Here is a 16,227-nt window from a genome sequence, read left to right on the forward strand (position 1 = left end):
ATAGGGAGGAGGACCAGTACATGCTGGGGCTTTAAAGCTTTCTGGTGCAATGGATCCCTCCAACACAAACCCCCAAGGTAGATTCTGTGGACCCTATAGGAAAAAAAAAAATTATATATACACACACACACACACACACACACACACACACACACACACACACACCTACGTATGTATGTATGTAATATAACAGCATCATTTTTTTTTTTCTCCTTTATTACTGCTGGAGCACAGCATGTAGTGAACTAGCTCCCTTGCACTTTTTTCTAAACTGAGGGGCTGGTGGGGTATAGAGGAGGAGCTCCAGCTATCAACGCCTGTATATCCCAGTGTAAAAGCCTCCAGTGTCTCCTAGTGGATGAAAGAGAAATAAGCTTTCCAGTTGTCTACCCCAAGGACGAGAACTACCGATATTACCAGGACATAAGTTTCCACCCACCGCAAGAGCTTGACTGTTAATGCCATAACCAAGGAACTCTAGGTTCCCCCTTGTTCGTCTATGTTCGGTGTTGTGCAACTGAAAATGAAGAAAGAACAAAAGTTTTCAGAAGTGTTTGACACTGCTCTGAGCTTTTACCTCATCTAGGGACCAAATCACAGAAAATGAAGTTGCAGCATTACCACTCCCCATCACTACAGACTGGCATATGTGGTCACGATGGTTCAATCCCAGATGGAAAGTTCTGTGACCTTCCCGAGACTGCGTTTTTTTCAGCCAACACAAATGGAGCAGACAGCCTGAAGAACGTAGCCACTAAACAAGTATTCAACCAGGACTACCAAAGAAGACAATAATATGGATCTGCACGGCCTCGAACAGGAAACCATTTTTCTCATTAGCATCATGCAATTCAGTACTGATACTTGTCAGCATAATAGCAGAGCATTCATTGGTCTATGGCCAGAACCTTTTCGTCATGGACAAAAATCCTGCAACATCTGGAGTTAAATAGACAACCTGGGGATATTATGCTCTGTGCTGGTATGACAATGGGTCCAGAGAAGAGAAGTCCAGAACGCCATTATGCGAATGTTATCTATGTACAAAATTAGTTAGTCCTATTGACTGCTAGGACAGCCATAATTTTGATGAAAACAAAGGACAATACAAAGGTAAGAGCTCTAAACTGATATTGGGCAATTGTCCATCACAAACATGAGGAGGCTGTGATGCCCATCCCAGAGTGGAACATGTAGAGAAGCATCCTTCATATATACGGTGACGCGATATTTGTCCCACTCCACGGCACTGAATATCAAAAAGAGCTACTTCAACTTGAACCTGGCAACCCCCAAAGGTAAATTTAGAGTTTCAGATTCAGAAGGGACCAAAGTTCCTGTGAGGCTTCTGTACTAAAAAGAAATTGGAGTATTTTGGTCTGGGACAGTCCTAATCACCAAAAAAAGGGACTAAATAGCTGCCTATGCCTAGAATCTGCGGTGGCTGGTCTCATCTCTCTGAACCAATGTGGAAAGAACCTCGTGATTGGAGGTAGGAGGTCCAAAACATAACTTCTGGCCCTGAAAACAAAAGCCAGTCATACACTACAGACAAGTCTGTGTGGAGTCCAGTCATGCTTCTTGTTCATCAGCAGGCTTGGGTCTTGCACATCTCACTGTCAAACAGCCTATGACTGTTTACCCCCACACGGACCCTCTAAGACGTCAGTGTAATTTTTCCTTAAAACAATAGAACCAAAACGGCTAGCCTCTAGGCTTGGAAACCTTGACTGGGAGGAAAAAACCTCTTTAACATTGTGGTTTTCGAGATGATGCTGCCCAGCTATAGACCTTCAAAAGGCAATGGCTTTCAAAGCAGGTTTTGATTGCATATGTGTAGTCAGTACTTAGATCTGCAATATCCAAAGCCTAAATCCTGCAAAGATGGAGTACCATTGTCCAAGACACTCAATTAGTCTAATGCTTCATTGGCCAGATCTACCGGGGGTAATAATTCTGATCAGGGAATTGCAGACTGCAAACCCACACACAGAGGTACATTTATCCACTGGTTTGCTGGTCTAAGCAGCCACTATTACAGATTGGAGCAAGTCACTGGCTTAGAAAGACTGATTTAACAATTGTTTCATATCTCATATCTGACCTTGGCCGGCAAAATCACATCGGGCATCCGATTCCGAATATCTTTTGTTAATTAAACCTGGAGTCTAGAACATATGTAGTACAGCATAGGGTTTTCCACTAGCAGCATTGCACCTAGAAGCAGTCCCTTTTTCATACATGATTAGGAAATAAAGAGACCAATAACATGTAGAATGCAATAATGAGAGTTAAAAGATAGTGGACTACATATAGTGCCACATAATACATTTCTCTTCGTTTTTGTTTACTACTACTACTACTGAACAACAGTTACATAGAAGGTAGACAGGACTCAATCTAGAAACAAAAAGATGTTCCTATGCGCTCCAAATCGGAATAACTCTTATAGAATCACAATGTCCCTGGCATTGAAGTCCATAAAAATGAAGCACTTGTATTGTCACTGTGCAAAAAATCCACTGATATATATATAGGTGGCCAAAATATCCAACTGTGAAAATATGTAGATCCAAATCCTCAAAAATAATCAGTCACCATAGGTCTTTTACTCCAGTAATCTTCGTATATATTCCTTAAAGGTGGTTTCTCTTTAACGTGCTTTTGTGACCTTTTGAGAAAGGTACACGTTTAACACATATAGGGGTATCATTGTGCTCCCCCTATAGAGCGTTACCTTCCTGGTCAGCGTGCGCTCCCAATATATAATAACCTAAGGACTCAATCTAGATTAGGAGAGAACCCCAACAGTGATAAAGGAAACCATACAATGCTCAGTAATAGCATAACAAAAATGTAGAGCACAACCAAAATCAATAAAATAGTGAGGCAGCATATAAAAGTGCCTGTATGGGTCCCGTCTCAGCATAAGCCAGAAGAGACAAACTGCAGTGGGGGCTACAGCCGCTGCTCCCTGAGCACATAAACAGTGACCAAATGAACCACCACCATGGAACAGTGCTAAGGCAAAAATAAAAACTTACAAAAGTTGCTCCAGAGAATTGGTGCCCATTGACAAAAGCTAATACTAAAGTTCAATTGGTGGAGAGGTGTAGAGAGGAAGGAAAAAGCCAACAAACAAGTATTTAGATGTGCCAGTTCCAGGCACAGGGCATTCTATAACCCAAAATCTGGCAATGTCCTAAAAGACTGGATGCAAGACAAAATTCAATTCGTAAAGCCAATCCTTTTTAAATTAATTATTGAAGAATTTGTATGTGTGAGTGACTAATAGGACAAAATTCAGATGGACATTTAAATACATTTGATCAGATTAGGTGGAACATGTTTGCCCAAAAGGATAGTAATGAAGCAGAGTGAAGTGAGTATATTGCAATTGTAAGATTAAAGTCTATCCTACATTGTGCTTTGAATATGTGACTCCAAAGTCAGACCAAAATGATGAGCGTGAAGCAGTCATTCACACTTTTGATTTCAGATGATAAAAACAATAAGATGTAGAAACAATGTGTGTTTTGTTATAGCTCATGCATGGCCAATTTATAACCTATAGAACAATGCAAGTATGTATATGCACTTTCAATTGTACATTGTTTGTTATACTCAAAAGGAACTCAACCACTACTCTCCCTAATTGTAAAATCTTTACAGCTACTTACCTTCATCTCCATCCAGAGCATACGAGGCAGTAATGATATCAATGTCTGCACAATTCATCACAATTTGATTAGTGGCATTTTTCACCTATATAGGAAAAAAAATAAAAAATACAGAAATCATTAATCTGACACATTACCTAACCTGTTTATGCACTCTGTCAGAAAACATTACAGACCCCAACGCGCTGTTAGTAGCTTATTTCCTGATACAAACATCATTGAACGGACGGTGTAAGGTGTACCGAATTCCTTATACAATAAGTTGAACAACATTTGCGGGATGAAACAACTGAATATGAAAGTTTTATAAGAGTACTGCATAGATGGTGGTGGATGGTTCGAGAGATCCACAAATCAGAGGGCAGACAGCGATTCACCGTACGGAAGCATGTGGAGAGATGGTGAGGGAACGCAGATGGGGCAAGTTATTTTTTATTTTTTAAATTTGGAGTTTGAATTGTGCGTAGGGGAGGGGGGCCTGCTTTTATTAAGTTGTGGGGGGGGGGGGATATCAGTGGGTGTCCGATCACAGAGGCCCCCGTGCATTGCTTTGTCCAGGGCCTACAATGCTATTTAGACAGCCACGTGCATGCCTGCGCACTATTACAAAAGGATAGTCAAAGAGAATTCAAATATAAAAAAAGACACCCAACAGACTGGTAGCATGTACTAGCAAGAAAAATGCAAACAACTACTTTGTGCCCACTTAACTTGCCTGGCGTGGTCGCCAGACTGGGCTTTAACTGACATGGTGGCATCTGATGAGACCAGTCAGAAACTCCCACTAGTCGGACTGCAGAAAGATAATCTTCCAGCAGCAGGTTATATCAGAGGGACCCTGCACCCGGGGGCTCACCCTCCACGATGTCCTGATCACTGCTGGCCAGAGTGATCGGGACCCACGCCCGTCCTGTCCCGGCTGCAAGGGCAGTCGAGTCTTCCACGGCTGCTGCTGTGTCCCAATCACGGTGGCCAGCAGTGATCGGGAAGCCGTGTTATCCAGCATCACACTGGTTTTTAAGGAGGGCATCCAGTTAAAGTGAGTGCTGGATTAATCAAATGCAAAGCGAACAGTAGAGAAATCTAAGTGCCGTATTCAATTAGCGGCCAAACAACAGGCAAAAACGCAATTGGATGAGAACAAAAAAAACTGGAGTCAAGTATTCTCCATCCCAGACCAGGCGAAAAAAAAAAAGCAAAATCCATATTTTTGGCTAAAAAAAAGTGGGGATTTCTTTCAGAACCCTTTGGACACTCCCCCTAATGATAAATTACCCCCCCCCTAATTAAAAAACAAAACAAAACAAAAAAATACGTAAGTTGTGGACTTTGGCGAAAAACGACCGCACAATTTTGGAGTGAAAACAAAATAAAAACAGTTTAAAATGATAGGAAGCAATTTTTTTCCCAGTAAATTACTGTTCCACGTAAATTGGGGGTACGTTAAAATGGGTGCAAGTATATTTTCGTGTCATACAAACGCAATTTTAAAACCGTATGAGATGTTTAAAATACTTCACACATCCATACCGTTGCCCCAAAAATTAGACCCAATACATTAAAACCATTTTCAAAGTTTTTTACCCAAAATTTGCGCGGTCGTTTTTTGCTAAAAGTGCGCAACTTACAAATTTCTTTTTGGGTCATTTATCATTAGGAGGTGTACAAAGGGTTCTGAAAGAAATCCCCAAATTTTTAGGCAAAAATAGGGATTTTGCATTTTTTTTTTTGCCTGGTCTGCAATGTAGAAAACTTCAAGTTTTTTTTCGCCAATTGCGTTTTCGCTTGTTTTTTGGCAAAAATATCGCAGTTTTGAGAAAAATTTACATTTTCGCCTATGGCCTTCAAAAACAGCACCAATACTTCTAGTCACACAGTTTTGTTCACTTGAACTCAGCAGGGAGATTATGCCAAACATCTTAGAGAACTAACCACAGATCTGTGTATGTAGGCTTGCTCAAATCCATCTGTCTCTTCATGTAATCCCTTACAGACTTGATGATATTGAAATCAGTGCTCTGTGAGAGCCACATCATATCTTCCAGGACTCCTTGTTCTTCTTTACGCTGAAGATTGTTCTTAATGACATTGGCTGTATGCTTGGGGTCGTTGTCCTGCTGCAGAATAAATCTGGAGCCAAATCAGACGTCTCACTGATTGTATTGCATAAATTTCTCAGCATTGAGGACACTATTAATCCTGATTAAATCCCCAACTTCATTTGCTGATAAGCAGCCCCAAACGTGCAAGGAACCTCTGCCATTCTTCACTGTTGCCTACACACATTATTGTACCGTTCTCCAGCACCTTAGCGAACAAAATGCCGTCTGTTACAGCCAAATATTTCTGCACCCCAGTTCCTATATTTTCATACATAGTTAAGTCGATTGGCCTTGTTTCCCATGTCGAAGGTATGGCTTTTTGTCCACAATTCTTCCATGAAGACCCTTTCTGGCCAGACTTCTTTGAACAGTAGATGGGTGTACCTGGGTCCCACTGGTTTCTGCGAGTTCTGAGCTGATGGCACTGCTGGACAGCTTCCGATTTCGAAGGGAAGTAAACATGTTGTATCTTTCATATGATGCACTAAGTTTCCTTGGCCGACCACTGCGTCTACGGTCCTCAACGTTGCCCGTTTCTTTGTGCTTCTTCAGAAGAGCTTGAATAGCAAATCTTGAAAGCCCAGTCTGCTTTGAAATCTTTGCCTGGGAGAGACCTTGCTGATGAAGTATAACTACCTTGTGTCTTGTTGCTGTGCTCAGTCTTCATGCATGAAATGGTCTTCCACAACCTCACCTTTGTTCTAGTTTGGCTGTTCCTCACCGAGTTTTAAGCCTCCTATACAGCGGTTTCTGTTTCAGTTAATAGCTGTGTTTCAACCTAGATATGAAAATGATCATCATTATTACCCATTTGGTATGATTGGTTAATCATACACCTGACTACAAAATCCCAGACAAGTGTAAGTGCAAGTGTACCTAGAAGAATTGATGCTATTTTGAAGGCAAAGGGTGGTCACACCAAATATTTATTTGATGTAGATTTCTGTTAATTCACTCTATATTTATCAATTAACAAAATGCAAACTATCACTTCTATTTATTTATTTTTTTAATCGTTTATTAGAATTAAAAGTAAACAACAGTACAATTTGGTGTCACAGTAAATATATTCTTCGAAAACAATATATATAACATATAGAAAAAAAATACACCGATGATGTTATACTAGAAAGAGTTCTTCAACTAATTTAAAATTGAGGAGAATATTATCTTAAGTAGTTATAACAACATTGGTAGAATGTGGTAAGAAAATAAAAGTTCAGGTAGAGAATATTTGGGACGAAGGGAAAGTATAAAAAAATAAATAAAAAAAGAGGAGGGTGGGAGTGTGTAAGCGAGTCGGGGTAACGTGAAAAAAAATAAAAATAAATAAATGAAAACATCAGGAATAGATATAGAGGATGTGATTCATGAGAGACCTGGAATAGGAGTTGCTTGAGAGGAGTACCAGGGTGACCAAATTGAATGGAATTTATGCACTGAGTTATTCAAGAGGCTGGTAGTATACTCCATTTTAGAAACAAACCAGATTCTATTTAAAAGTTCTTGTTTAGTTGGGGTATTAATTTTTTTCCAGTTGCGTGCTAGTTGATACTTAGCTGCACAGGAGATGTGGAGAATTAATTTATTAGCGTCTTTGGAAACCTGATCCATTGGGACACAAAGTATAATGTTAGCAGGGGAAAGAGAGAAAGGTACGGTGACAGCAGATGATATGAGGGAGCAAACCATATTCCAGAATGGGACAATCTTTGGGCACGACCACCAAATGTGAAAAAAATATACCGACATGACCACACTGTCTCCAGCACAGGTTAGAAGTGTTGGGATACATATGATGGAGGCGTTCTGGGACTAAATACCATCTTGTGAGAACTTTATATGAATTTTTTTTGATTGCTACACTGATGGAACATTTAGAAATAGTAAGATGTATTGTCTCCCAGATCTGTCTCCCATGCTAGCTCGTGTGTCGAGGTTAAGGGGGATTCCGGTGCCAATATAGAATGGTAGAGAAAAGATATAGTACCCTTGTCAGTAGATCGGTGAATGCAGTATCTTTCTATAGGAGAGGGATTTCGGGGTGAGGTAGTGGAAAATAAAGAGGTGATGAAGTGGCGAATTTGCAAATATTGGTAATGTAATGAGTTGGGAATGTTGTCTTTTTCCTGAATATCATTAAACTTTTGAGGGGCGAATTGTCCTATAATATGACGAAGGCGGGTAATACCCGCCCTGGTCCAGGTAGATGCCATGGTAGGTGAGAGACCTGGTGGGAAGGAAGGGTTGTTCCATATGGGGGTTTGAGGAGATGGATAGGTGGAGAGAGAGAGAGTTTTTTTATTAAGATTATCCCATATGAAGAGTGTCAGAGCTACCGTCGGTATGGAGAGGGCAGTGCGCGGTCTGTATTTGAAAGGTAACCAAGGCAAATGTGAGATTGAATCATAACCCACTAAATCATTCTCGATGTCAACCCAGCGTTTAGTAAAACTAGGAGCATGCCAGGCCACCATCTGACTTAAATGAGAAGCTTTATAGTAGCGTAATAAGAGAGGCAAACCTAGGCCTCCGTCTGATGATCTTCTAGCTAAGATATCTCGACGTATACGAGGTCTCTTATAGTTCCAAATAAATTGACAGTATAAAGATTGGAGTTGGTTGAGGACTTGGGTTGGAATTGCCACAGGTAGAGTCTTAAACAGATAAAGCAATTTTGGTAAAACATTCATCTTTATTGCATTGATACGCCCAATCCATGAGATAAAATAAGTTTTCCACTGCAGGAGATCCTGTTCGATTGTTTTAAACAAAGGAGGATAATTCGCTTTATATAGGTGATCATATGTTTTAGTAATATTAACCCCAAGATATCGCAAAGAGTCTGTTCTCCAATGGAAATTAAAATTCAATTGCAATAGCCGTTTCAGATCACCCGGGAGATGAATGGGAAGAGCTTCAGATTTAGTTTAATTGACTTTGTAGCCCGACAGGTCTCCATATAGGGACAATTCATGAAATAAATTTGGTAGAGAGGTAAGTGGTTTGGTTAAAGTAAGAAGAATATCATCAGCAAATAAAGAGAGAGTGTATTGAGAGTTTCCAATAGTTACACCAGATATATGTCAGGGTTAGCCCGTATTCTCCTAGCTCATCACTTCTATTTTTGAAAGCATTCTTACTTTGCAGCATTTTTACCCCACACCTGCCTAAAACTTTTGCACAGTAATGTACATGATTTCAACTAATGGAAGCAAGATGACACTAAGGGCCATATTCAATTTGAGGCGAAAAGTCCGTGACGTCATTTTCGCCTATTTCAATTATCCCCGTATTCAATTTAAAAGACTCTTCGCCGATGCGAAAAGTCTGTTAAAAAATAGGGATAACTTTTTTCCATGTAATACTAGCGTTCCTGCTAGGCTGTTTTAGCGCGGCACCCTGCCCTCTTCAGGAGGGCAAAAATCGCCCTGCCCTCACAGCCTGCGGCTGCCATCTTCACCCACAGGTCGCAGTGTCCCGCGGGTGGGGAAATGTGCGGTGACACAGTCGGTGAATAGCCGCTGGGCGCATGCCCTGCCAACAGCGCTTGGGGGCTGCCCGGTGTGTTCGTAAGTGAAGGGCACGCCCCCAAGAGTGATGTGTCTTATAGACATGCCCCCTTTTCAATGGCCACGCCCCTTTTCGGGTGCGCACACCGCAGTGCCTTTTCTAGCTCCGGTGCCCTTACTGCCGCTGGAGCTAAAGTGAACACGTTAATACATCGTGAAAAAAAGTGCAGAATTGGGGTTTAGGGGTGCGGGCTTAAAAAAAAAAAATCCATCCTTGGGAACGTCCCCAAAAAGTGGTGTGGGTCAAAAAAAAAAAAAAAAAATCAGGACACCCAAAAAATGAACTTTAATTTTGGGGGTGAAAAAAAAAAAATAAAAAAAAAAAATAGAGGTGCCAGGATGATTTCCCAAAAATTGAGTGGACTTTTCGCCGGGTCCCGTTTTCACATCCTTACAAACTGAATACGGGGATAAGCACGGACGCGCGCGATACTGTTCTGCCTGCAAATCAGGCGAAGGAGGCAAAAAGTCCAGCAGGCTCAAATTGAATACGGGCCTAAATATGAGACTTCATGCCACTGAGACCTTTTAGACCTCAGAAAGTGGAGGACCGCAGGATGTAAATATTTTATTTATAACTAAAAACCTTGCCATTTTAAATTTTACCTTTTTTTTCACCAAATTACCCTCATTTAGGGTTTTGAGGGGGTCCCTTACAGAACATCTGCTGTTATCTGCAGACAATGCAGGAGGATCTCCAGAGCTTCTAGCCTTGAAGCATCTAGTTTGACTCCAGTCACGATGCCGGCGTACAATGGAAACCCAACGCCCGTCAGAAAGCCGACGCCACCATCCCGAAGACAAAGATACCGACGTCTGCATCCCGGCCGCCACTATCCCGATGGTAGGTATGCGGGTTAGGCCGGGGGATGGGGGAGGTTAGGTTAGGGAACCCCAAACTGGGTTAGGGGGGTTTGGGTACACCCTAAGGGGGTGGGGGGGGGTTGTGGGGGTTAGAGTTGGGCACCACTGGGGGGAGGTTAGGCAACTTACCGGCCCATCAGGATCCTGAGCATCTACCCAACCGCCGGTCAGTCGTATGCATTCCTTCTGTGCTATGAATATAACTAGTACAGCATCTGCATGCACAGGCCTTGAGTGCTGCTGCCCATTCACATACACCAGTAATTGTACAAAACCCTGGCAGACTTGGAGGATGAGAAAATTACTTTTTGCAGCTACCAAGAAACAGTGGCTGTCAGCAGACAACAGTGTGACCTTGGAGGAGACTGCTGTCAAATACCAATTGAGGCGCATGAATAGCAGGCAATACATCCTCTTTTGAAAATTAGAACATCTTTTCTTCTATTTTGTAATGAGCCGATACCATGTTAGAATTAAATATATTTCCATGCCACACACACTCCAAACACACTTCATACAACAAGCTAAGGCACACAAAGATTTTCTGTCCAAGCATCCAACTAGTTGATTGGTTGGAATGAAAATCTGGTAACGTATGGTAGTAAATGATCAGCAATTTGCTCCTAAATGCCAGAAAACAAATGAAAATGGTCAGACAAGTTTGTTAAATGTTTGATCTAAACAATTTGTTCAAAAAGTTTTTGTCCATTTTCCGTCGTTTTTGAGCAAATTGCTGATTGTCATTTGCTTTCATACGTTACCAGATTTTCATTCCAACCATCAACTGGTTGGATGCTTGGACAAAAAATCTTTACGTGTGTACCCAGCCTAATGGTGCGTACACACTAGACGATATGCTCCCTGAGCGATATCGTCTAGTGTATCCCCGGCAGGGTGTGCTCAACGTCGTTCATGACATTGAGCACACCCACTGAACGATATCATTAACGATATCGTTCAGCGCCGGGCTCTCTTCCCCCATTCCCCAACATGCAGCAACCTGACAACATCAGGTTTACCTGCATGTTAACCTGATGAACGATGATGACGAACGACCCACGGGAACGCGTGTCGTCGTTATAGTTCGTTTTTGTGATAAAAATGGACAATAAAGTGGACTACTGAACGATAACGATATCGTTATCGTTCAGTCATCCACTTTAATCGCCCAGTGTGTACACACCATAAGGGGTAAATTTACTAATGTGAGAATTTTTAGAAGTGAGTTTTAAAAGTGATGTTGCCCATAGCAACCAGATTCTAGCCATGATCTTCTAGAAGGTGCTAGTTAAATGTTAAGTAGACTCTGATCGGTTGCTATGGGCAACATCACTTTTAAAACTCACTTCTAAAAACTCTCACTTTAGTAAATTTATCCCTAATTCTGTTCAAAATAATAGACCTCTGGGAGTTACCATTAATAAGACATCCCTTTTAATCACAATTCTTTCCAAAAATTTTAAAACATGACAAAAGTAGAATCAATCTATGCTTGCACACAACGGCAAAACAGAGTCTATGCTATGTGATTGTGGCATACACACTTGCCGATGCGGCAACACCGAACGTCGGCGGGGCCATGCTGCATTCGGCAGCATGGCATCGTTAACGATAACCCCAGATTGAGCTGCATGTACAGCCGACCGGGGATATCGTTAACAACCCGCAGGAGCGCACATCGTTGGTCGTTCGAACCATACACACTAGATGATATGAACGATATATCGTTAAACAATATAGTTATCGTTCCCTTTTATCGTCTAGTGTGTACGCGGCATTAGAGCACTAAGAGCAATGCTGAAATGTGTGAAAACATCCAGGGTGATTCATGTACAGGCTATGTAAATCAACTTCGATTGGATAAAGAGGCAGTGGGGCTGGATTACCCCTTGAAAACCAGGAAAGAATCCATGTTGGCATACTATAGGGCTGGGGATTCCTTAATTGGTTTTGGGTATATTGCGATTTACCACAGCATCATACAGTCTGATCTTTTAGTAAATTTAATGATATATCAACTTGATTAAGTACAAGGCTCCAAACATATTCTTGATATATACGAAAGTAGTGTTCATTCTAGGTCTGGCGTCAGGCAGGAAGCATGAAAAGGGGGAGGTGCCACGAGAAAAGGAGGTGTGACTGTAAGACACGCTACCTTTTCATCACTCTTAGGGGCGTGCCTGGCACTTATGGACATGCCGGACTGCCCCCAAGTGCTCCGATCTCAGGTGAAAAGATACCAGGCGCATGCCCGTGGGTGGGTCCGGCACCCGCAGGCTGTATTAGCAGGGCGCCGACAAGAGGATCATGGCACATTCTGCCCTTTAGAAATCGGGCAGGGTGTGGTGCTCCGCTAAAACAGCCAAGTGGACATGCTATGAAAGCATATATTTTTTCCTCATGTTGGCTGACCTTATTAAATTGACGTTCAGTCAGGGAATGCATAAAAGTGCTGGGCTTCCCTGATTAGCCATGATCATAGGCACATCGGTGACATTGAAAGAGGGGTGATCACTGGCATTTGTTTGAAGGGAGCTTTACTAATCCAGAAAACTCAATTTGCTATTAATTTCATAAACTACAGTGTCTAAAGGAATGTTGCATAGATTTACAAACACATAGTATATTGTGTGTGTAAATCTATAATCTACATGCACACATACATATACACTCAGTGGACACTACGTTAATGGTTGCTGCAAATATTCAATCAGCCAATCTGGTGGCAGCATTTCAATATATAAGATCATGATAAAGAGGCTCAGCTATTGTTTAGACCAACCACCACAATGGACGAGAAATGTGATCCAACAAACTTTGAGCATGTAATGACTGCTGGTGCCCAACAAGGTTGTTTGAGTGTCGCGGAAACTGCTGAACTCCTAGAACTTTCACACACAGCAATCTCTAAATTTTTTTACGGAGAATGATGCACAAAAATAATGTCCAATGAGTGGTAGTCCTGTGAGCAAAAACACACTGTTAATGAGAGCAAAGGTGAATGGAGCAAGCTGACAGAAAGGCGATCAGAACTAAAATAGTTATATATTACTACAGTTATATGCAGAAAAGCTCATCTGAATGCACAACACTTTGAACCATGCCAAAAAGAATTCATTCAAATTGTTCTCGGAGCTCGAACCTAGTACTAGAAAGATGTACAGTATAAAAGTAGCCACTGGGGAAGATTCAATAGTTTTATGGGGCACCTAAACAAATGTACGCCCGATGGTGAAATTGAATTGTTGGTCCGTTCGGGCACACATAGCCAGAGTTAGACACATCTCTGCTCGCAGCCTCCTGAGGTGTCACGCAGAATTGTACGATAAGTCAGTTGTTTGGATGCCCAAAGCAGGACTTTAGACTGGGTTAGCTGGTTTACGCGGCTAAATCCTGTGCTTTTAGGAGCATACACACGGCACTGGTGCCCCAACAGAGCAACAACAATTGAAACGCATTCACTAGTACATAATAATAATAAAATTCATATGGGCTTCTCAAATACCTGTTGTCCATTTAAAACAGTGCTTCGTAAGTCTCATGACCCAAACAGCTAACGTACCTATAATAAGACTGCTGACACCTACTTTTTGGGGAGTCAGAGAAAAACATGCTTCCATTGATTTCATTAGACCTGACTCCTTAAAGCTAGGGAGCCAGCTTAATCTTTCTTTTGAGTATCTGACACCTGAATCCACCATCATTATGCCCACTTATTAATTAAAGCTGCACCACTAGCTACAACATTTATTATTTTTTTTTACCAATACTGCCCCCTTCCTCCCCCCTCCACAATCCAGGAGGCTGCAACATGCAACTGCTTTTTCCCAGGGTTCTGCAGCTTCTGTTCAGAAATGTATTTTGCCAACTCAAAATGATGGAGGACGGAAAGTGAGGTGAGGGGGTGCGAGCGGGAAAACCAACTGCGTAATATATGACTGAGGCTGTTTGATAACTGAGGTGCCCTAGAAGAAAAAAAAAAAAAAAAATGTACTTAACAATTACCTAGCTTTCGCCGCTGGACTTTACTTTTTATCGGATGAAGACACTCATTTGCACAGACTGGAGTTTTCCTTACAAGCATATGTTGCATACAATTTTTAAACACCAATTCAAGTAGGATATTAATAAAACAACAAAATGCAAAACAATCACTGTGGATAATTATAAACTCTTAGAGGGGTATTCAATATGGGAGCGAAAAGTCCGTGCTGGACTTTTCGCTCCACATCGGAGATTTTCCTGGGATAAAGTATCGGGCGCGTGCCCGCTTTATCCCAGTAATCAATATAAAAGCTACGAAAACGGGAAACTGCGAAGTGGGATCTGCGTAAAAAAACAAATTTTTCCTTGAATAAATTGTAGGACCCCCCCTAAAGTTGTAAAAACATGGGGGATGACTATGGGTACTCCTGTTTTAGCCTGCAAATGAAAGTAAGGGATTTAAATAGCCGCAGCAGGTGTTTTTTCCCAACATTGAAGTGATGCAGAAGAGCACTTAGGATTTTTTTTTGCTTTTTTAAGTGGTCCCGTCAAATTTGGGGTACATGAAAATGGGTACTAGCATATTTTTATGTCCCTAAAGTAAGTTTTAAAAAATTCTGCAACTATGCATCTGCCGCTAATAGCCTATTCTAGAATACACCTGCCGCATATTTGCAGAATAGCCCTGAACCTATTTCCCTATTTTTAAACACCTTTTTCCCGGGTTTTTTTTTCACCCCAATTTTGAAATTCATTTTTTGAGGTGTCCCTATTTTTTTTAAAAAACTTTATTTGACACATTTATTTTTAAAATGACATTCCCAGGGATGCAGGCTATTTTTTTTAAGCCTGCACCCCTAAACCCCAATTCTGCACTTTTTTTCGCCACCTATTCAGTGGTGAAAAGTTATCCCCGTTTTTTTTTTTCAAAGACTTTTCGAACCTGCGAAAAGTCTTTGAAATTGAATACAGTGTAAAACCAAAACCAGCGAATATGACGTCACTTTTCGCTCCATATTGAATACCCGTTAGTATGTATCAAAGTAACCTTTTACCATGGCCAAAAGTCATCAGTAACAATTAATGAGATTGCACAAACCTCTGGCAAACACCAAATTTATTGTGTAATTCATGAATCAGCAGAACATTTTAGATCATATTTCTGTATCACTATGTGAAATATACATTTAATGACAATACTGAATTACTTACCAGATAAAATCAGAAGGTTTAGGGTTCTAAAAAATGGGATTTTGGTACCTACTGGTAAATCCTTTTCTCCGATTCCACAGGGGACACAGGAGGTGCTTACGCTGGGGTATAGAGGCGTGGATAACTGGAGTTAGTCCTTTAAATAATTTAGAAGTGTGAAGCTCCTCCCCCTCTATGCCCCACCAGCCCTCAGTTTAGAAAATGAAGACAGAGAGGAGATTGAGAACAAGCGGAGTAAAAAGGAGAGAACACACAATAACCAATCCTACAACATACGGAACAAGCCGAACAGGCAAGCTAAGATCACAGAGGTGGGTGTCCAGAGTCCCCTGTGAAATCAGAGAAAAGGATTTACCGGTAGGTACCAAAATCCCATTGTCCCTTTCATCCACTAGGGGACACTGGAGGTGCGTACGCTGGGAACGTCCAAAAAAGTTTTCCCCACGGGCGGTAACGCTCTGCATCACCTGCAGAACAAGGAGGCCAAAACTGGATGCCAAAGCAGCAAACATATCAAATTTGTAAAACTTTACAAACGTGTGAACTGAAGACCAAGTTGCTGCACGGCACAACTGTGACGTGGAGGCTCCCCTACCGGCCGCCCATGACACACCCGCAGAACGTGTGGAATGAGCCGAAATGGACGAAGGAGGCAGACGGTCGGCACTAACATAAGCCTGATGAATAGTCAGCCTGATCCAATGTGCCAAAGTCTTCTTAGATGCTGGCCAACCCCTCCGAACAGAATCATAGAGGACAAAAAGCGACAGACTTATGGAGGGACGCTGTCCTGGCAACATGGATGCGGAGAGC

The 16,227-nt window shown here is 41.6% G+C and overlaps 1 protein-coding gene across 1 annotated transcript in view; it reads right to left on the reverse strand.

The window, feature by feature from the left end:
- NPEPPS (aminopeptidase puromycin sensitive) overlaps nucleotides 1–16,227 on the reverse strand; it is a 96,230-nt gene that overhangs the window by 70,484 nt on the left and 9,519 nt on the right. The window contains exon 2 of the mRNA XM_088474585.1: nucleotides 3,681–3,765. Within this exon, the coding sequence (XP_088330711.1) occupies nucleotides 3,681–3,765 (85 nt within the window). The remainder of the gene's footprint in view (nucleotides 1–3,680; nucleotides 3,766–16,227) is intronic.

This window comes from Taudactylus pleione, unplaced genomic scaffold, assembly GCF_031769625.1.
Source record: "Taudactylus pleione unplaced genomic scaffold, aTauple2 ptg000155l, whole genome shotgun sequence".
Classification (NCBI taxonomy): Eukaryota; Metazoa; Chordata; class Amphibia; order Anura; family Myobatrachidae; genus Taudactylus; species Taudactylus pleione.